The 22,345-nt window shown below is 38.8% G+C and overlaps 4 protein-coding genes across 4 annotated transcripts; all 4 read right to left on the reverse strand.

Moving 5' to 3' along the window:
* Positions 1 to 357: 357 nt before the first annotated feature.
* Positions 358 to 1,810, reverse strand: LOC102192951 (uncharacterized). Its single transcript, XM_005750006.1, has 5 exons — positions 1,756 to 1,810; positions 936 to 1,637; positions 710 to 832; positions 583 to 617; positions 358 to 471 (listed from the first exon to the last, which is right to left on the reverse strand). The coding sequence occupies exons 1-5, from the start codon at positions 1,808 to 1,810 to the stop codon at positions 358 to 360; spliced, it is 1,029 nt and encodes a 342-aa protein (XP_005750063.1).
* A 3,618-nt stretch (positions 1,811 to 5,428) lies between these two features.
* On the reverse strand, positions 5,429 to 6,875 carry LOC102193242 (uncharacterized). The gene is made up of 5 exons (XM_005750007.2): positions 6,821 to 6,875; positions 6,012 to 6,725; positions 5,801 to 5,926; positions 5,676 to 5,716; positions 5,429 to 5,549 (listed from the first exon to the last, which is right to left on the reverse strand). Exons 1-5 carry the CDS (start codon positions 6,873 to 6,875, stop codon positions 5,430 to 5,432), a joined length of 1,056 nt encoding a protein of 351 aa, XP_005750064.1. The 3' UTR covers position 5,429.
* A 4,554-nt stretch (positions 6,876 to 11,429) lies between these two features.
* On the reverse strand, positions 11,430 to 12,855 carry LOC102201878 (uncharacterized). Its single transcript, XM_005750036.1, has 5 exons — positions 12,801 to 12,855; positions 11,981 to 12,682; positions 11,757 to 11,873; positions 11,649 to 11,683; positions 11,430 to 11,564 (listed from the first exon to the last, which is right to left on the reverse strand). The coding sequence occupies exons 1-5, from the start codon at positions 12,853 to 12,855 to the stop codon at positions 11,430 to 11,432; spliced, it is 1,044 nt and encodes a 347-aa protein (XP_005750093.1).
* A 6,000-nt stretch (positions 12,856 to 18,855) lies between these two features.
* Positions 18,856 to 20,287, reverse strand: LOC102193528 (uncharacterized). Its single transcript, XM_005750008.1, has 5 exons — positions 20,229 to 20,287; positions 19,430 to 20,134; positions 19,219 to 19,344; positions 19,099 to 19,142; positions 18,856 to 18,976 (listed from the first exon to the last, which is right to left on the reverse strand). Exons 1-5 carry the CDS (start codon positions 20,281 to 20,283, stop codon positions 18,857 to 18,859), a joined length of 1,050 nt encoding a protein of 349 aa, XP_005750065.1. The 5' UTR covers positions 20,284 to 20,287; the 3' UTR covers position 18,856.
* Positions 20,288 to 22,345: the final 2,058 nt, after the last annotated feature.

Here is a 22,345-nt window from a genome sequence, read left to right on the forward strand (position 1 = left end):
TATATATTATCCAGTGAACAGTGGACACACTCTGAAAAACAAAAAAGAAGCCTACATTTTCAAAGCTGCAGAAGGGGTGTGCAAATCAAGCAACAGGGGTTTCAATTTTTATTTTCTGACAAAATATAGACATGAAAATTCATTATATACACAGTAATGTTGAAACTAGTCCTGTAATGCCACTTTCTGCACTTTCTGTCACTATCTATCTATCGATCTATCTTCTGACAGAGAAATTGTGCGCTGTTGTGGATAGAAAACAGTGTTATCACAAGGATAACATAATGTCCACCTGACACTACACTTGAGAGTCTATGTACTTTACATCTTATGGACCATGAAGATTTCGGACAAGTCCTACTGCTTCACACTGGAGTAAACACATTCGGTCTTGCTGTTCCTCTCTTTCTTTGATTTTCTGGAAATGTTAACATTTATAGAAGCATAGTGGAGGTTGTCTGTTTGAGCATTCTGTCAAAAAAAGGAAATGTATATCAAAAAATGCCTTCTAATAAAAAGTGCTGTGAAAAATGTGTTTTATGTCATTTAAATTGTAAAATTGTTTAAACAGATGAAACATACCTCTACAGAGGGAGCTGAAAATCTTGCTTGAGCCTCTAAATGTGAAATACATACAATTGAAATCTGATTGAAAAGCCAAATAAATGAATACAAGCTGTTAGATGTAAGTAGCACCAATGGTCCATACCTGATTGGAAGTTTTTTCTTTTATTCATCTTGTAGAGTACGAAAGTCAGAGAAACCACCACGGTGAAGGTGAAAGCCAATGCTCCACTCAAGAAATACACCAAGAAGTGAGATTTATTCTTGTCTGTAAAGACCCAGAATTCCAGATCAAGGATTTCAGAATGTTTTTTGCACTTTTTAGAGTTTTATTAGCACAATATTGTATTTGTTGTGACAATGTTCCTTACCCTTATATTTCAGAGTAGTTCCTTCTCCGAACAGTATGTGTCCACATGAGGCAACAGCACAGTAGTAGGTTCCAGCATGAGACACATTTATGCTCTCCATAGGCAGGTTGTAAGTGCAGTTGTATGTTTGTTCGTTCTTCTCACACTGATCGTTCCTGCCTCCATGGGTGTAAAGGAGTCCTGGGTAAAAATCTCCAGAGTCTTTGAACCAGTAAACACTATGATCTTCATCACAGGTCCCAGTGTATACTGTACAGTTCAGAGTCACAGAGCCTCCTGGCTGGATGGTCTCAGATGCTGACTGCTGCACTAAAGCTTTGATGTTTAAACCTGAACCTTTTACACTGACAGTAGTGCCTTCTGCAAATTCTAGGACTAAAGAAACCCGCCTTGCGCAGTAGTAAGAACCTGAGTCTGACTTCTGCAAGTCTGTTATATACAAATGGTTTTTCCCTATTTCTGTATCCAGGGTGAAGCGTGGATTGTTCTCGAATTCATCATGAAAAGTCCCATTTGCTTTAAAAACATACTGAGTAGAGATGGGCTTTGGTTTCTGTCCAAGACTCTGCTTGTACCAGTAGAACCTCGTTGCATCGTTGGCTTCATAGAAACATTGTAAAGTCAATTGTTCACCAACAATAGCTGATACAAACCGTCTCTCTTGCTTATGAGTTACGGAGAAATTCTGGTGAGTCAACTGAACTGATAGAGAATGAGACAACGCAGACACAGCATTAATTTTACAGGAAACATTTCATGAACACATGTGTATAGAGGAGCAATCATAGCCACTGATAGATTAAAAAAAATCATAACTCACCTAAATTTCCAAAGATCAGACATGTCACATAGAAAACAAAGTTGGGAGGTGTCATCGTGTGCAAACCTCTGTGTTAAATGAAATGAACCTTGACTTTTTTCCACTCTTTAGAAACAAGACAGCTTTTGATTGGCCATTGCAAAGCCATGTGATCTGCCCCCAGGATGAAATGTGTCTTCTGTGCGTTTAACACAGACATTTGTTGCCTTTGGTAGAATGATATAGCGACAGGTCCATAATGGTTGTGTCATGGCTTTTTTGTTTTTTTAAAAATATATTTTTAGTCTAAAACTGATCATTACATAGAGTGTAAACACAACTGACAACATACAGTGGAACTTATTCCTGTTCATCATTTACAGACTCAGTAGAGACTCAGTAAGGCACCCGGCACTTGCTAGATGTTCGCATGATATCGATCTCTTTGTGACAGTATGACTGACACACTTCTCATGCTGTCCAGAGGAGGCATACTGTAATGAGGTCTGTATACACTTTTTTGATGCTGTGAAAACTGCAAACAGATTTCAACTCACTTTCATCGTAGAAGTGAGAATAAAAGCAAATGTAACATGGTAGGTCTTTATGTTAAAAGGTAGCATGTGTTTTGTGTTCTTATTATTTCGGAAGGTCTGTTGCCATTACTGTTATTTGAAATGGACTGTAGGTAATATGTCTGTGTTATCTAAAGGGTACTGACAGTGCCATTCAGGTAACACTATTGAAATTGACTTTGCTGCTATTTCTCTCAGGTAGCATCTATTTTTGGTCAGACTAACACAGTAACATCCTCCCAAAAACCACAACCTGACACAGAGAGGAAAGAGTAAATCATTGCACTTTGAATGTCTGAGTCAGGACTAAGACTGACAGGGAGTAACAGCAGAGCTAGTAGTACTTCATGCATTGCAAATGAGATAAAAAAAAATACATTTATATATATTATATATATGGTACTGAAAACATTTTTTATAATTCTGTAACATTTTCAGCCTTAAATTAAATCTTTATGGTCTGCCAAAGGAGTCTCTCTGCAGCTGAAAACGAATTACTTTGCAATCAGAATACATTTAAGAAAAGACATTGGTGGGCATGGTTTGTGGTGCAGCTGCAGGGGAGTGGAACTCCATCAGCAACCATGGCTCACCTACATAAAAAGAATGAACTGGGTCCTGAGTTCATTGTTGTGTGTGTGTAAGTGCAGCTGCAGCCGAGTGCTGAAAGTAATAGCAACACAATAAAGTTGCCGAAGTGTACGAAGTTTGTGGTGGGGTCCGTCATGCTTGCTACAGACATGTCAAGCATGCAAAGGAAAAATCAAATGTTATTTTATTTAGCTAACTTCCCCATTATGTTCAGTCCCTTAGACATCTCTGGATACAGTCTACTTCCTGTTAATAACCACAGATGCATTTAACAAAGATTATAAAAAAATAAGATTAAATAAGTGCCAGTGTTTGTATGATTACCTTTGGGTAAATGCATTCCCTAGTTTTCTATGATCAGATAATTGAGGTCAGCTGTATTAGTCAGCCTCCCCTAACACTACACCCTGAACCCGTTGCTCCACCTCTCTGGACACAAAGCCAGGCACAAACCAACTCCAAAAACAACCTCACCTCATTTTTGCTCTTGGGATGCGTGCTTCTTCAGGTTGGCTGTGAGCCCCGCCTGCCTAAAGGACTCCAGGACTGCAGTCATCCACCGCACATGCTCTGCCCAGGTTTCACTGTGAATGATGACATCATCCAAATAGGCGGCAGCATATGTAACATGTGGACAAAGCACCTGGTCCATGAGGCACTGAAGGTGGCTTGGGCTCCGAACAAGTTGAATGGAAATATGACAAATTGTGTGGAGAAAGCAGTTATTTCTCTGTTGTTGTGAAAATGTGAGCAGTGCCTAACCAGTGCAGGAGTTTGTCAACCTGAGGCATTGGGTAGACATCAAACTCCTTATGGTAGTTGATGCAAAACCTATGGGACTAGACAACACATTGTGTGACTCTTCTATTGCTAATATTGTTAGCATTTTGGCCAATTTTCTCTCAATATTTGTCTCTTATGCTGGGGTAAGCTATAGGGCTGTTAATGCAACCTCACACAAGGGCACATTACAAAACAGTGCTCTTTGACACTGGTATGACAGGTCAGGGGGATACACATCTGCAAAAGGCTTTCGCAAAGCAGCAACAGCTGCTCTCTGGGCCTGTGTGAGATGGTCATCATAATGGAGGGAGGTGGGAATGGTGGAATTGGGCAACTCCAACTTATTTCTCACCAGGCTTAGTAGAAAAGCTGTTTTAGCCTCTCTCCATGCTTTTAGGAGGTTGAGGTGATATATGTGTGTGGCTCCTCCCCTGTTTGAAGGCACCACATCATAGTCAATGTCATCCACTCACAGTGTGACCACAAAGGGTTCTTGCTACTTGGTGAGTAACTTGGAGCTAGAAGAAGGGAATAATGCAAACACTTAGGCAATTTTCACCGGGAGACAGAAGCTGCGTCCAAATTCAGGGGCTGCATCCTTTGGACGCTGGATTTGTAGACCGATTACATGACAGCCAGACGACGCAGGCTGTCTCAGACTCCTCCAAATGCGGCCGACAAATGCGTCCTTCATTTCCCGGGTTTGAAGGATGGGTTGGGTGTATCCTTTGTTGCCCAACCTATCCCAGAATTCAAACAAAGGCGACGCTACTTGGTTTTAATACTACTCTTTCTGAGTCTCAAAATAAACTTTTAAGATATTTTCAGGTGAGAATGTAGCTGTGTAAACTTCAAATATCTGCTCGATTTATAAAGACTTTGCATATTTGCAAAAGTGCTCTGATGCTTTTGCTTTTCGCAGTCTTTTGCTTCTCAGGTTAAACATGATGATATATAAGTCACTTAGATAACTTAAAAATGTTATTGTTTGGCTTTTTTTAAGTGTTTTATTTGGTCCTGAGTAAATCGGTTTGGCTGTGATTAAAGTTCTAGTTTTTACACATCTGAATAAATGTCAAACAGAAAACGGATTAAACTGAAATGTGAGATGGTTGAGAATTTACTCCAGTGTTTTATTATATTTTAGATAGCAAGGAGCAGACAGCTGACTTTATTAAACTCCACAGAGATAGCTGGTTACGCAAATCATAGGCTAGACCGTCCCATTTTACAGCCTTGCACTTCCGGCCTTCGAAGGACGTGTCCCACGGTGTTCCTCAATTTCAAGTCATATCATATATCATATCCCCATATATTAGTGGACAGCGGGGGTTTTGGAGCCTCTACTATATTCTACAGGAACAAATCAATCCTTTCAAATATGCTTTACCGAGCTAAAATAGATTTATTTGATCATCAGTGAATTTGTACACAATGTCTCAATAATTACGTGAAAAGCAATAAGGATAAAAACAAGCACATTGTTTCATATATTAAACTTGTAGAAAAGTATCATTAATATCTCCTACAAATGCATTGGTACATGGAAAAAACAATGAAAGAACAAGAAAGAAAGGAGGAATCCTTGACATCACAAAAACAACAAACAGGGCAGAAGTTCCTAAATTTGTATCATTACAATTTTACCACAGTGAAAGTACAAAAATGTCTATGCTAAGAGACAGCAATACAGCATTTCTCTAATAGATAAAGAAAATTGGCCACCTCATTTGCAAATATCCATCTTTATTTGTTTATAGCAGAGTAAACACATTCATTGTCTGTGTCGTTTCTCTGCGTTCTTGATCTCTTGGGGATTTTAATGCTTAAAGCAGCATAATGAAGGCTGTCAGCATGCTGGAAACCCTGTCAAAATGTGTACAAAGTAGATAAGAACATGATTTCAGATTTAAACAATGGCCATAAAACAGAAGACTGTAAAAAGTTTGTTGAAGAGCGCTTTAAGAAGTCATTAAAAAAAACGATATTCACCTCCGAACTTGTTGCGGGGCCTGAAAGTCTTGCTTGAGATTCTGTTTGTGAAACACAAAGTAATTGATTTAACTGAAAATCCAACTTTAGCTAAAACCGTTCTAAGCCTAAAAGACTCCACTTACCTGTCGATTGGTGTCTGTTTCTTTTGTTTGTCTTGTACAGCAAGTATCCCAGTAAAACACTGAGGATGGAGCTGAATGTCAAAGCTCCGCTCAAGAAATACACCAAGCCCTGAGAATTAAACGTGCCTACAACACACCAGAAACAGAGCTTTTTCTTGCCTATATCTTTAAATATTGATAAAGTGAGCAACATGTAGAAAAGGTTACTCACCTTTAGGCTCCAGCTTGGTCCCATTTCCAAATAGTATGCGTCCACAAGAGGTAACAGCACAGTAGTAGGTCCCAGCATGAGAAACACTCAGGTTACTCATTGGCAAGCTGTAGACACAGGTGTGCGTTTGTGTGCTGGGTTTGTTATCACACTGATCGTTTCTGCCCAAATGTGTGTAAATGAGTCCAGGATGGGATTCGTCTGAGTCTTTGAACCAGTAAACACTCTGCTCTCCATCACAGGTCCCAGTGTGTACTGTACAGTTCAGGGTCACGGAGCCTCCTGGCTGGATGGTCTCAGATGCTGACTGCTGGACCACAGCTTTGATGTTCACACCTGAACCTTTTACACTGACGATGATGTTTTCTAAAAAGGTTAAAGTGTATAAATAGTAAACACAGTAGTAAGTAGCTGAGTCTGAAACTTGCAAATCTTTGATCGTCAAGTGATATTTGCCGTCTTGTGTTTCCAGTGTGAAGCGTGGGTTGTTCTTGAGCTCTTCATTAGACGAGTTGTTCACATTATATTTGAAAAAGTGAGAGATGATCTTTGGTTTTTGTCCCAGATTTTGCTTAAACCAGTAAAGTCTTGCAGACCTGTCACCATCATGGAAACATTTTAATGTCAGGTTTCCACCAACTTGAGCTGATATGAAACGAGACTCTGGATGAACAGATGAGAACATTTGGAACATTTGCGACTCTGTCATCTGAACTGTAGTGGAATTGAAAAAAACAAACAAATGTACATTCAGTTCAATGTAATAACTTCACAATACAAAAATCTGAATTCATGATAATGGAACTTACCCATTTTTCCCAAGAACAGACACAGAAGCCTGAAGACAAACACTGAAGACACCATTGTGGTAAGATTCTCATGTAAAATGAAGGTTACTGTGCTGCTTTTGAGAGGCAAGAATGTGTTTGATTGGCCAGCCAGAGGTGACACAGTATCTACTGTATGGAAGTCATGATCACATGTTTACTGCAGCCTGTAGTGGAAAATACAGTATGATATCTAAGAAGAATTACACGGTTAGACATAGCCTATATTCAAAAATTATGAATCGGAATCAGATCTAAAACTTTAGAAAATGATCAATTTTTTTTTAATTGGACCAGTTTACCTGCATTTCCAGTATACCCCACTCTGTAATGAAAACACATTTAATTAAAAACATGTGTTGAGTAATAACTTGAGTATACAGAATACTGATTCTGGCAGTGAGCTCATTGTAGATAATAAAAGGTTAAACAAGAAAACGGCAACTTCTGGGTCCAGAAAGAGATAATCAGGAATATTTGTATTCACACAGGATTTTGATGTTTAACATTCAGGATTAGGAAATCGTTGCTCTTAAGTTGCATAAATGCAATGTCACATTTTTAATTCATATCATTTTTACTGAGTTTCAGCATCTGTGTCAGATTATTTTACTCTCTACTCAACTGCTGTTTGCATAATCACTGTTATACAATAATGGTTCTGAGCTCATATGAGTTGCAGCATGAAATAAACAAGACCTGTGGAAAACTACAGTTTTGTTGGGTGTTTACAGCAAGTGGTCCTTGGGTCATGAAGTATGTGTGAGCGTAAGAGCACATCCTGCTGAAACCACAGAGGCCGTTGCACTGACACATCTAAATAGAAAGATGGTAAAAGGCACTGTGTTTGACAGGATGCAACCACTGTTACCTTTCTGTGCCTGCTTGTCCTTGTAACACAAGTGTAGGACTAGTGCAGCGGTTAGACTTTTCATTGTGATATATTTAAATGTTTACAGTTGTGAACTCACAACGTATGAACCCTGCTTCTGGGTCCATTAAAGCTGTTGTGTTTTTAACATGTTTTAATGCTTTGTATCTTGTTCTATTTAATCTGAACAACCCCCTAACAAAGAACAGTGATCACTGTCAGTCCTCCTGTTTTTTATTACCACTAATTATTTTAAAGCTCAGTTTTTAAAACGTTACAATGTAGCTACAGCCCAGCCCATGCAGCAGTCTGTTAATGACTAACCTCATATTGTGGATAGATTATCTCAGTTGTTCTCCTGACTAAAGTTTTGTCCATTTACAGCATCCTGCCGTGTGATTGCATTTGTCCCTGACCATTGGGAACCCTCCTGTTAACTTTTATTGAGTGGAAAAAAAGTTACATTCATCCTCTAGCTTAACTGTGTTTATATTATGCTAACCATAGCTGTGTAGCTAGCCAAAAAGTAGCACATCATTATATACCAGCTAGTCCAACTTCAGTAATCCTACAAACGTCACTGCTGTTTAGTTTTCTGTCTTCATTTGTGTCGGAGATGATAGCTAGCTGTACATTTTAATTTCTCAAAAATCCCTCAGTCAGAACATGGTATATCATCTTTAGATGGAAACTAGTGAGCTAACTCAATGCTAACTTCATAGATTCTGTTTTGGTAGAATCTAGTGGATGTTAAAATTAATTGTTACACCTGATAGAGCAGCCACACTGTTCATTTTATTACAGATGAAAGGATTTAGACAGTTTTTAACTCTCAGTGATGCCGCAGAGTTTGTCTGACTTTGGGACCTGAAGTGGAGTTTGGATCCAGAAACGGCTAATGATGTCAGACTTAAAGGCCGTATTTCCTTGACTCAGTTTTGTTCCACCTCTTTGCTCTCCGACTACCTACCTGGACTTGGTCAGGATTGAAGTCCATTTGTTGCATTCGGATGTTCAGGACTGAGGATTAACCTGTCAGAAATTTGAGCTAACATTAGTCAACATTTGACACCTACCGAAAGGATCATTGTAGATGATATCTGACTGCTTCATCTTCTACGATCAGACAAAACACTGACATCACCTGCGTAATATTGTGGTAGTTCATCTTTTGCTGCCAACGAGTGAAATGGACATGCATGCAGAAGTCACAGTAACCTACAGTACCAGTAGAAGGAGTTATTTTATTTCAACCACACAAGAAAAATAATCACGAGAAAGCAACACTGTTACAGCAGGAAATGCCGTTGTGTTTTATGGAAAGGACCCAAAATGCAGACACGGGAGAAATGAACTGGTGTCTAAACAAAAAAACATTGCAGCTGATACAAAAAACAGAAAAACAAGGCAAAGCAAAACAAGGGTGAAACTAAACTGAAACTTAAACTGGGATAATGACGATGGGCAAGAACATGAAACTGGACAGGATCATGCGAGAACATAACTATGAAACAAACCAAATACGAAACAGAACATTAACATTAACAAAACCTCTCAGACTTGACATGAAAACAAACTGATGACCCAACAAAGAACAGAAGGAGACAGAGGACTTAAATACACTAAAAACTCAACTAGATCCTAAGTAAGAATAACACAAGAACTCACATACTAAACATAAGAAAATACAAAATACAAAACAAACTCAAAATGCTGGGTCACAGACCCAGCCCCTGACAAACACATTTACACGTAAATACATATTAACTCAGACTCACTCAAATACTCACACTCGCCTATTTTTCTAACACATCAACTTTGAGAACAAAGTGTTTACTTGCTCCCAAATATCGTGACACTCATACGTATCACTTCACCTGTTAGTACTTATAATATTATGCATGATCAGTGTATATTATTAATACAAATAGCAGACACTTCCATTTTCAATATGATGAATTATAAACAAATTATTATGTATGTTTTTTTTAGATGCAGATGTTTTATGCAGTCTCAAAGTTGATTTGAACCAGAGTTTTAAGTGAAAAATTTCATTTGAAAAGTGACGTTTTTATATGATACTGGGACAATCAGTGTGGAGCTTGAATGTTCTTCTTGTATTCATGTACTGTGTAGGGTAATAGGTTAACTCTAGTTTATTTTTTTAATTTGGCACCAGAACAACTACATTTCTTTATTATCTAGAGTTAAGCTGAATTCTCTGACACACATAATACTGTCACTAACAGTCACATGGGTCTGCGTTATCACTGGATTGAACATGCACACTAGTGATGGGATTTCCGGCTCTTTTTAGAGAACCGGCTCTTCAGGTTGTTTTGTTGCTTTAATTAATTTATTATTAACAATAATATAAAATTATGCACAAAAGGAATTACTAATGTAAAAAAAAAAGTGGTTTTATTTATATATGTTTATATATAAATATATACGGTGGCCCCCAGAGACAAAACACGTACAAACTCCAAAACACATTATAGCGTTAACTGAACTTCCAAAACAGAGTTACCTAGATCACTTAAATTACACAATTAAAAGCATATGCGTATTCTTTGTGTATTTATACACAAGCACTCATATATATTCAAATAATTTTTTAAAAAAAAGTTCATTTACCTGTTACTACCACACACCAAATCCGGTCGTTGGTACTTGCTGGCTTGTGTAGCCTCTAGGTAACAAAAGCTCAGCACTGCGCCCAGCATCCTAGAGCACTTCTGTTGTGTTTTTACGTGTTTTGGAGTTTGTACGTGCTTCAGGGTTCGTATGTGATTTGAAGTTTGTACATGCTTTGTCTGTAGGGGCCACCGTAAATATATTTTTATTTATTCACTCCACATAAAATGTAATAAAAAAAATCATATAATACAAAAACCAACTATTCACATTTCAACTTTTACTATTTAAATTCTCAGCTTTTCCCTTTTACAAATTTAAAGTGAAACACAAAACACTGCAAACCACAACACAATTAAATCTAAAATATGAAAACAAAAAGAAGATGCAGATTCTCTGTCATATGGGCCCGCATGAATAAACTTTCTGAATCCTTTATCAACCGAAAATAGTTGTGGATGATTACTATACCTTTCTAATGTGACGTTGTTGGCTCTCTTTCTCTCTCTCTCCCTCCCGCTCTGTTCCCGTGCTACTGAGTGTAACTACCGCCCCTCCCCCCTCTGCCCAGCGCAAAACACAAGGCTTATGTGCGGAGTGAAGCGGAAAAAAAGTGCGAGAGAGAGGGTGAGAGAAGGAAAAAAAAAAAAACCCACTCGCATCGTTCATGTCAAAGATCCGGCTCTAAGAGCCATTTCGTTCGCGATCGACACATCACTAGTGCACACACACAAGTCAAGCTTTGAAGGTCTTTCAATTTTTATTGTGGTTTATCTTCAGTAACATATGATTTACAAAAGAATCTTACAGAACATTTTGTTGAGAGAAGAATTTAGAATACAGTAAAATTACAAAAATTATTTACCAGCAGAAAAATCAAAAAAATGTTATTGTGATTATGACGCCCCCCCCCCCCAACAAATAAAACAGAAGCCACAAATGCATGTATTATATTTTATCTGCACACCACAAACAGCACAAGTAATCTATGAAAGAAAGAAATGTTCAAATCTGAATTTTATTCTACAGTTAATCTCAAAAGAAGAACATTGTGTCTTAATAACAAATGAAACACATCCAGTTTTACTGTTGTTTGTACCACTGTAGCTGCACACTGTAGTACGCACATTCACTCCAGGTCTGATCTCTCCGACTTTTTGACCGGTTGTGCAGGTTGACAGTTGAAGCAGCAAAAATGAGCTTCTCTGTTTGAAAACCCTAAAAACAAGAAACGTATTAAAAAAATATTTCCACTGATGGATTTTTCCGTAAGTAAAATCTAACTGAACATTATTAACTCACCTTTGCATCTGCTCTGGAAGGGATTGCTTGAGGCTCTGCAGCATAGAAAGCAATATATTAACATTCAAAGTTCTAGAAGTTGTGAGCTAAAAACAAAACAGTTGTTACCTGAAGATTCACAGCCACAGTTATTGCTCATACACAGTAAGAAAGCCAGCAGTACACTCAGGATGGAGGTAGATGCAAAGGCGCCGCTCCAGAAAGTCCAGAAAGAAGCACGATTATCTGCATAAAGTGACACATCAGAAACAGATTTGCATCCATTAGTTGTTTTGGTTTTAGAAGTGTGAATTGGAACAACTTTCACTAAGCTCAGTCATAATGTTATTTACCTTCAAAGTCCAGTTTTGTCCTGCTTCCAAACAGTATGTGTCCACATGTGGCAACAGCACAGTAGTAGGTTCCAGCATGAGACACATTTATACTCTTCATTGGCAGGTTGTAAGTGCAGTTGTATGTTTGTTTGTTCTTCTCAACATGATCGTTCCTGCCTCCATCGGTGTAAAGGAGTCCTGGGTAAAAATCTCCAGAGTCTTTGAACCAGTAAACACTATGATCTTCATCACAGGTCCCAGTGTGTACTGTACAGTTCAGAGTCACAGAGCCTCCTGGTTGGATGGTCTCAGATGCTGACTGCTGCTCTAAAGCTTTGATGTTTAAACCTGAACCTTTTACACTGACAGTAGTGCCTTCTGCAAATTCTAGGACTAAAGAAACCCACCTTGCACAGTAGTAAGAACCTGAGTCTGACTTCTGCAAGTCTGTTATATACAAATGGTTTTTCCCTATTTCTGTATCCAGGGTGAAGCGTGGATTGTTCTTGAATTCATCATGAAAAGTCCCATTTGCTTTAAAAACATACTGAGTAGAGATGGGCTTTGGTTTCTGTCCAAGACTCTGCTTGTACCAGTAGAACCTCGTTGCATCACTGGCTTCATAGAAACATTGTAAAGTCAAGCGTTCACCAACAATAGCTGATACAAACCGTCTCTCTTGCTTATGAGTTACGGAGAAATTCTGTTGAGTCAACTGAACTGATAGAGAATGAGACAACGCAGACACAGCATTAATTTTACAGGAAAAATTTCATTAACACATGTGTATAGAGGAGCAATCATAGCCACTGATAGATTAAAAAAAATCATAACTCACCTAAATTTCCCAAGATCAGACATGTCACATAGAAAACAAAGTTGGGAGGTGTCATCGTGTGCAAACCTCTGTGTTAAATGAAATGAACCTTGACTTTTTTCCACTCTTTAAAGACAAGACAGCTTTTGATTGGCCATTGCAAAGTCATGTGATCTGCCCCCAATATGAAATGTATCTTCTGTGCATTTTACGCAAAGGGTTGTTTCCTTTGATATGATGATATAGCGACAGGTCCATAATGGTTGTGTCATGTTTGTTTTTTTAATATTTTCAGTCTAAAACTGATCATTATAAAGAGTGTAAACACAAGTGAGGACACACAGTGGAACTTATTTCTGTTCATCATTTACAGACTCAGTACGTGTACAAAAGAGACAGACTAAGGCACCCGGCACTTGCTAGATGTTCGCATGATATCGATCTCTTTGTGACAGTATGACTGACACACTTCTCCTGCTGCCCAGAGGAGGCAGACTGTAACGAGGTCTGTATACACTTTTTTGATGCTGTGAAAACTAAAAAGAAATGTCCACTCACTTTCATTGTAGAAGTGAGCATAAAAGCAAAGGTAACATGGTAAGTTTGGACAGGCATTTGACCTTGCAATCCCCTCACTCTTTATGTTAACATGTAGCTTCTGGAATATGTTTTTTAGCTAATTATTTAGCTGCCTGAAATGGACTGTTGGTACAGCGCATTTCAGGTAACAGTATGAAAATAACTGTTACCTGATATTTCTTTCAGGTAGCATCTATTTTTGGTCAAACACCCAAACATTATCCTAAAAACAACAACTGGCTACTCAAGGAGGCAGAAAATAAATAGCAAAGGGGTTGAGATGCTGTGTTGTTTCAGTAGTGCCTCGTGCATCAAAAATGAGCGAACATAAATTCAAAAGCAAGATCTTTCTCGAAGCTTGTGTCATGACAGTTTTCCACAACTCCTTCAGTCCTCAGTTCTTATATTAATGTTTTGTGAGCTGAAAACCAGGGCGTCATTGCCTTTTAGGAGAAGGAGAGATTATAGGAGTGATCACGGAAAATCAGGATGCCTGTAACTTGTAACTGGCTTACTGTCTGCAGCACTTGCAGTGAAGCTAATGCCCAACATATTGCTTTGCTTTCCTTTGAAACACATCGGTGGATGACTGAGACCCTTATATTTAAAAGCCAGTCTAGGAAAGGCCCTCCAGAATGCTGTAGAATAGCATCAGACAGAATGGCCCATTGCATTATTAGTAGTAGTGACAAAGACACCCCCAAAATAAAGAAAAAGAAAAAGCATGCAGCAGGCTAGTCCTCATTGCCTTAGTTTCATTGCAGCAATTCAAATGTTTCTCAGCACTTTGTATGACCCTCATGTGCTTGTATGCATGCCTGAAAATTCTGGGCCATACTCCTGATGAGATGACTGGGCTACCGGACTGTCTGTGGTGCAACCCGGTGGTGTCAAAAGGACTGAAACATAATGTGCAAGAGGATTGAGGTCAGGCAAGCGTTGGTGCCTGTCAGTGGTATCAATTCCTTCATTCTCCAGGAACTATCTGCACACTCGCGCATTGTTGTGCACCAGGAGGAACCCAGGACCCACTGCACCAGTGTAAGGTCTAAGAATGAGTCAGAGTATTTCATCCCAATACCTAATGACAGTCAGGTATCCAAAAGTAACTGGCTGTCTCCTCTAATCTCTTTCTTGCTCTTGAAACTGTGCTGGGAGTGAGCAAGTATTTATGTGCCATCCTGGAGGAATTGGACAACTTGTACAATCTTTACAGTCCATGTATCACCTCATGCTACCATTAGTACAGCATATAACATTATGTATTACTGCTGACCTTGGCCAAATGTAAAACTAGTGAAAAAACAGTCAGAAAAGATGAGGACATTGCATTAACTTGCTTGTTTACAAATTGTAGAGTAATCCCACCATGTGAATAGAAGCCGTCGGTTCAGCATACGGATGACAAATGGTAAGTAAATGATGTTTATTTTAGGGCAAGCAAATTGTTGTTTATAGTGACAATTGCAGGGCTGCACAGTTTGCAGTGCATTTACACATTTTGCAGTTTTTAATGTATTCTTTGAAAAGAGAAATGCAGTTTTGCATGTATCGTCTAACATACATAGCTGTCAGTTTGTGCCATGTGTATGCCGATCTAACAATGTATGTTGACTGGACAGAACACCACCTTGCATGTGTCAGTTGTTTCCCAGGTAAGTGATGCATACACAATCTGCGTTATCACTGGATTGAGCTTGCACACACATATAGAGTCAAGGTTTGAAGGTTTTTAAATATTTTATTGTGGTTGAGCTTCAGTAACATCAGCTTTACAAAAAACATTTTGTCAGGAGACAAATTAAAAATAAATTGAAGTTACAAAAACATTACAAGCGAAATTAAAAAAGACATTGTGAACATGACCCCACAGGAAAAACAAAACCCTAAAAGTAAGTAAGTAAGTAAGTAAAATTTATTTATATAGCACATTTTACAGATAAAAATCACAAAGTGCTTTATAATAAGATCAGACATACAAGTTAAAATTAATTAAAAGCCTGTTTGTATAAAAATGTCTTCAGCTGCTTTTTAAAGGAGTCAGTAGAGTCTAGACAGCGTAAAGACAACGGCAGAGAGTTCCACAGCCTAGGTGCCAGTGCCTGAAAAGCCCGATCTAAACATCTAAACAGAAAAATGGTAAGAGGCCCTGTGTTGTCAGCATCTGAGCCCTGCCGAAAGGATCATTGTACAGTCCCAATCAAAAGTTTAAGACCACTTGAAAAATGGCAAAAAATCATATTTTGCATGGTTGGATCTTAATGAGGTTCCAAGTAGCCTGAAATTTATCAACAACACGCTCTGCTACCTCACTGTGTGGATCAGTATCCCGAAAGCTAACCTGATCCTATAGTCTGATTAAAAAGTCTTTGTGCCACCTTGTCTCAAATTTTATGTTCCAGCTGATTCATATGACTGGCTATTGTGTTTTAGATTCTACTATACTATGTTGTAAATCACCACGGCAGACCCGATGGCATGAACATGCTTTGCAGCATACTTTATTAGCACGCACACGGTTGCTTTAACAGTACTCTCAACGGCTGCAGCTCTCCCGCTGCCAGTCGTACATATCACCAACAACAACAACAAACATGGGACCCAGTACAATATTTAAGTCATGATTGCAGATGCAGTGCCGGTGCATCCGCCTTCCCTGCACGGCACCGCATGGAACGCCCCACCACATATGTGTTAAAAAGACCATCTGGAGATAGTGTTACTAGTTGGATCATGGTCTTTGAGTCTCTGTGGTTATGGATTTGACTGGGTGTACTGTATCTTTAATTATTATTTTTTTGACCAATAAGTGCTCAGTACATTACATTTCAATGCAGTAACCTTAGTAAGTGACACTTCTGACAAACACAAAAAAATTATTCACTGTCTACAGGCCTCACTTCCACTAATTAGAGTTGCTGAATTAAACTTCTACAAACTGTGTTGCTGGGGGATTTTGGTGACTGTTTTATTTTTTTTCTCTTCTCCCTTTCTATTTTTTAATTATCTGATAAAAAAAAATGTGATCTGCTGTGTGGTACACTAGTTTAGATGATGTACATTCTATTTTTATTTCCCTCTTGTTTAGCTATCTGTGCATTTTACCCTGACAGTTTTGAGAAAGAACTGGACCCCACACAGCATTCAGGTGACTGTTTTGGTTTTTTTATTTAGTGCACAGAAATATTCCTTTGTGGTTGGGCACAAATATCTTTTCCTGGCAGTCAGCTTTGCAGCTGACTAAACACTTGACATACCTTCATCTCAGGTCGCCAGCTTCACTAAAAGGAAGGAGGCCTTGCTAACACAATTATCTCCACCTGCCCCATCAGCGTACCTGGCACAGCCCCTGAGCCCACTGCAACACCTCTGCACTGCAGCGGAGCTAGAGACCACACCTCTGCAACAAGTTTATCAATTACTAAACAAGCTTGTAACATAGCACCACTGTCTTTTGCAAATATGGTCACTGGCTTACAAAAAAAACATCACAACCCCCCCCCCGCACTTCTAGAACTGCTATATGTTTAAGTGTCTGTGAAGGTTCTCAGCGATCCAGGTCGTCGTAGTCTATGGAGCTTCGAAAGAAAAGTGTATGGACTTGGCTTGAAAGAGGAGTGAAAGAAGCCATCAATGTCCACTGTCAACGACCATCTTTGAACAGAGGTAGTGGTTTACGACACCAACCATCTGTCATCTATAAACCAGTTTTGATATCCCTTCCTAGACGCTTTAACACCCACTCACATCCTGGGCCTTTTGACCTCAGGAAATGACATGATAGGGTTGGACTAGGCTTCACAGCGGGTTCACCAGAAGCCTTGGCTGATTGTGACCTATATCCATTTTCACACCTTGGCTCATGTGATTAGTGAGAGAGCTTTAATCTGGCACTCGCCACCAATTGACCCTAGAACTGAAGAACCTTCTTGAATGAGAAACATACTCAGGCAACTTAAAGAAGTCCAGATACTTTTCTTTCCAAGCTCTTTAGACTAAAGGTTTGAGTGTTTCTCTGCATTACTATTCAATACACGAATAAACACTTTTCACTCTTCAATTAGCACACCTGTAATATGATCAATATAACAGAACTGACCTGGGTAAGTAGTTGGATCTCTTGTAGTAAATATGATTTAGTCATAATTGAATTAAATAGAAATAATTGAATAGCGGTATTTCATCCTAGTTATAATAAAAGTGAATATTCTGTTTCCCCTGTAGGCTGCACACCAATGGTTAAAAGGCCTGATTTCTTTGTCAATTTACTTTACTGTTATTTGTGGATGGAGTAGGTGAATGGCATTTGTCCTCCAGTACGTATGTGTGACAAAGCCAGATAAAGCACAAACAGGGCACATTCCTGACACACATCCTCTCAAACTGGCAGTCAGTGCTGCTGCTGTCCTGCATCGCGTGTTTGAATCTCTATATCAAACATTTTTGTAAGGAATCGTTAGTTTGGGGCATCTGCTGCTATAATAAATCTAATTTAAACCTGAGTTGTCTGACTGAAATAAATTTATGTGATTATCAAAGGATGTGCTGGTTAATTACCTGAAAATCACAAAGGAACAATAATTACCACTTGTTTGTCTTGTGAAATTTGTGGAACAGCCGTGTGCGCTGGTGTGTTTGTGGAATGGACCCAAAAGCAGACACCGGAGAAATAACCTGATGTTTCAACAAAAAACGAGCCTTTATCACAGCTAATACACGAAAAGAGAACAACAAGGCGAGGCGAAATAAGGGCGAAACTAAACCTAAACTGGGACTGAACACTGGCACAAATAATCATGACACCACAGGGGAAGCAAAACTAAACACAATGAACATGGAAACAAGACTTTCAAAATAAAACAGGAAACAAGGAGAGACATGAACTAGGACGCGCAAGCTTGACACAGGAGACACGGAGAGGGAGAGGGACACAGAGAAGAGAGACACAAGGGAAACCTACGCAGACAAGGAGGTAACACATGGCAAACGGAAAAAGACTCAAAAACAAGGAGACATTGACAATAACCTAAACTAGACTAAACTTCAACTAAGATGAACTAATAATAACCTCAGAACTTAACAGTATCTCATAAGAAGTCTTATACATTTAATGAAGCATATTCAGAGAACACTTTTATCTTGACTAAGCGTTCTTCTAGTATTAACACTCTGTAACTCTGTCACACTCTGATGGATACATTGGAGGCAACTCATGGTTCAGTGTCATGGAGAAGGATGCTTCAGCATGTGGACAGGAATACCTGGGTAAGTAATCTTCCAATTGGCAGACAAACCATTCTACCACCTGAGCCACAGTAGCAGAAAGAGCATACATTTACAGTATGCCATACAGGTGAAATCACAAATGCAGTTCCTAAGTGGGAATCACTCCAATTTAACCAGTATGAAACGACAAAATCATCTATATAACAAGATAAGACTGCAGCCATTTCAAGAAGATTCAAAGAAATAACTACATGATTTGCAAATATCCATCTTTATTTGTTTATAGCAGAGTAAACACATTCATTGTCTGTGTCGTTTCTCTGCGTTCTTGATCTCTTGGGGATTTTAATGCTTAAAGCAGCATAATGAAGGCTGTCAGCATGCTGGAAACCCTGTCAAAATGTGTACAAAGTAGATAAGAACAGGATTTCAGATGTAAACAATGGCCATAAGACAGAAGACTGTAAAAAGTTTGCTGAAGAGCGCTATAACAAGTCATAAAAAATATATTCACCTCCGAACTTGTTGTTGCGGGGCCTGAAAATCTTGCTTGAGATTCTGTTTGTGAAACATTGATTTAATTGAAAATCCAACTTTAGCTAAAACCATTCTAAGCCTAAAAGACTCCACTTACCTGTCGATTGGTGTCTGTTTCTTTTGTTTGTCTTGTACAGCAAGTATCCCAGTAAAACACTGAGGATGGAGCTGAATGTCAAAGCTCCGCTCAAGAAATACACCAAGCCCTGAGAATTAAACGTGCCTGCAACACAACAGAAACAGAGCTTTTTCTTGCCTATATCTTTAAATATTGATAAAGTGAGCAACAGGTAGAAAAGGTTACTCACCTTTAGGCTCCAGCTTGGTCCCATTTCCAAATAGTATGCGTCCACATGAGGTAACAGCACAGTAGTAGGTCCCAGCATGAGAAACACTCAGGTTACTCATTGGCAAGCTGTAGACACAGGTGTGCGTTTGTGTGCTGGGTTTGTTATCACACTGATCGTTTCTGCCCAAATGTGTGTAAATGAGTCCAGGATGGGATTCGTCTGAGTCTTTGAACCAGTAAACACTGTGCTCTCCATCACAGGTCCCAGTGTGTACTGTACAGTTCAGAGTCACGGAGCCTCCTGGCTGGATGGTCTCAGATGCTGACTGTTGGACCACAGCTTTGATGTTCACACCTGAACCTTTTACACTGACGATGATGTTTTCTAAAAAGGTTAAAGTGTATGAATACTGAACACAGTAGTAAGTAGCTGAGTCTGAAACTTGCAAATCTTTGATCGTCAAGTGATATTTGCCGTCTTGTGTATCCAGTGTGAAGCGTGGGTTGTTCTTGAGCTCTTCACTAAAAGAGTTGTTCACATTATATTTGAAAAAGTGAGAGACGATCTTTGGTTTTTGTCCCAGATTTTGCTTAAACCAGAACACTCTTGCAGAAACGTGAGCATCATATAAACATTTTAATGTCACTTTTCCACCAACTTGAGCTGATATGAAATGAGACTCTTGATGTTCAGATGAGAACATTTGCGACTCTGTTATCTGAACTGTAGTGGAATTGAAGAAAAAAACAAATGCACTTTCAGTTAAACGTAAAAACCTAACAACACAAAAATCTGAATCCTTAGTAATGGAACTTACCCATTTTTCCGAATAACAGACACAGAAGACAGAAGAAAAACACTGAAGACACCATTGTGGTGAGATTCTCGTGTAAAATGAAGGTTACTGATAGCTGCTCCACTTTTGAGAGGCAACAATGTGTTTGATTGGCCAGCCAAAGGTGACACACTATCTATTGTATGATACTCACAATCACGCGTTTACTGCCGCCTGTAGTGGAAAATACAGTATGATATCTGAGAGGAATTATACGTTTTTTGGAATTACAAACAGATCTAAAAGTATTGAAAGTTGAGTTTGGTCTACATTAGGTTTGTTATACTATATAAATGGGATCAAAGCAGAAGCTGCTCTGATCCAGTTGCATTTGATTTTCAAGTTTAATAATGATGTGTTTTTCATTGTAATGATTGATTGTCATTTCTAGCATATCCCATGCTGTGAAACACATTTCATTTAAAAGATGTGATGAGTAATAATTTGAGTATACAGAATTAGGATTCCAGCAGTGAGCTCATTGTGGATAACAGTAGGGCAAACCAGAAAACAGCAGCACATGGGCCCAGAAAGAGATCATTAGGAATATCAACATGCATACATTCACACAGGATTTTGGTATTTTACGTTCAGGATTATATTATCTTTGCTCTTAAGTTGCAGGAATACAACGTAACATTTGTAATTTATGTTATTTTACTCTTTATTCTACTGCTGTTTGAATAATGATTATCATACATCATTTTCAATAATGGTTTTGCATTCTGGATAAAAAGTTTCTGAGCTCATGAGTTGCAGCATGAAATAAACAAGACCTGTGGAAAACTACAGTTTTTGGGTGTTTACAGCAAGTGGACCTTAGGTCGTGATGTATGTGTTAGCGTAACAACACATCCTGCTGAAACCACAGAGGCCGTTGCACTGACACGTCTAAACAGAAAAATGGTAAAAGGCACTGTGTTTGACAGGATGCACCCACTTTTAGCTTTCTGTGCCTGTTTGTCATAGACTCAAATGTTTACAGTAAAGACATTTTAAATTTGTGTCAAAGCTGTGTGTCAACGATGTTTTGCCAAAACAACATGACCAATGGGATGGGATTTACTTGTTGACATCCTTCAATTGACAATAATTTGTCAGCTCTCCTTGTCCTATTTTAATTGACTCTACTGTCAGACTATGTGCCTGAACTTGGGTCACCTTTTAAGGCTACAGGTTTGTTGCTTTTCTTCACACATCAGTATCCAGGCATTCCCTTCTATTAGCCATAAACAGTTTAATCTTTTTCAACAGTCAAAGCACTTTAGACTATAAGTTACATTACTGGAAGTGCTTCACTCTTTTTTATGCAATTCCACCTCAACATGGACTTTTTCCCCCTAAATCCATGCTAATGGTCCTCACTCTCAACTAGCCCTACATGAAAAATGTTGTCCCATAATGCATCTTCCTATTCCCCAAGTTCTTGCCTCATAAACAAATCCTTCTCTGCCCAAACAAAGCAGTCATACCAATTCAATTCAATTCAATTTTATTTATTTGTTATTATTTATTTATATAGCGCCAAATCACAACAAAAGTCGCCTCAAGGCGCTTCATAGGTACAGAGAAAAACCCAACAATCATATGACCCCCTATGAGCAAGCACTTTGGTGACAGTGGGAAGGAAAAACTCCCTTTTAACAGGAAGAAACCTCCGGCAGAACCAGGCTCAGGGAGGGGCGGGGCCATCTGCTGTGACCGGTTGATACCACTTCATAAGAATCTGGCTTTTTACCTGCCAGTAATAATAAGCATGTCGTTTCCCTAATGCAAAATTCCAATTTGATATCTGCAAATACTTGCAATCGACATAACTGGTAAATAGTTCACATTATTCGACTGGGTATATTCTTTTGCTGAAACAACCTCTCCTCATTTCAGCATATTACCCCTGATCATTTGTTCTGCAAGAGATTCAGTAGTGACCTCTCACATGGCAAACCCTCCTAAATCTTGATGAGGTTACCCTGCAGCGACAGCAGTGCCAGCAAAAAGTAGTTGTATTGACAACAAATATTTACCGTAATCCTCCTTTACACACCCAACCCAGTGCAGGCTTAACTACGATTAAAATCAGTGAAGTTGAGAACAAGAGA

Source organism: Pundamilia nyererei, unplaced genomic scaffold (assembly GCF_000239375.1).
Source record: "Pundamilia nyererei isolate P.nyererei 1_Seehausen unplaced genomic scaffold, PunNye1.0 scaffold00260, whole genome shotgun sequence".
Classification (NCBI taxonomy): Eukaryota; Metazoa; Chordata; class Actinopteri; order Cichliformes; family Cichlidae; genus Pundamilia; species Pundamilia nyererei.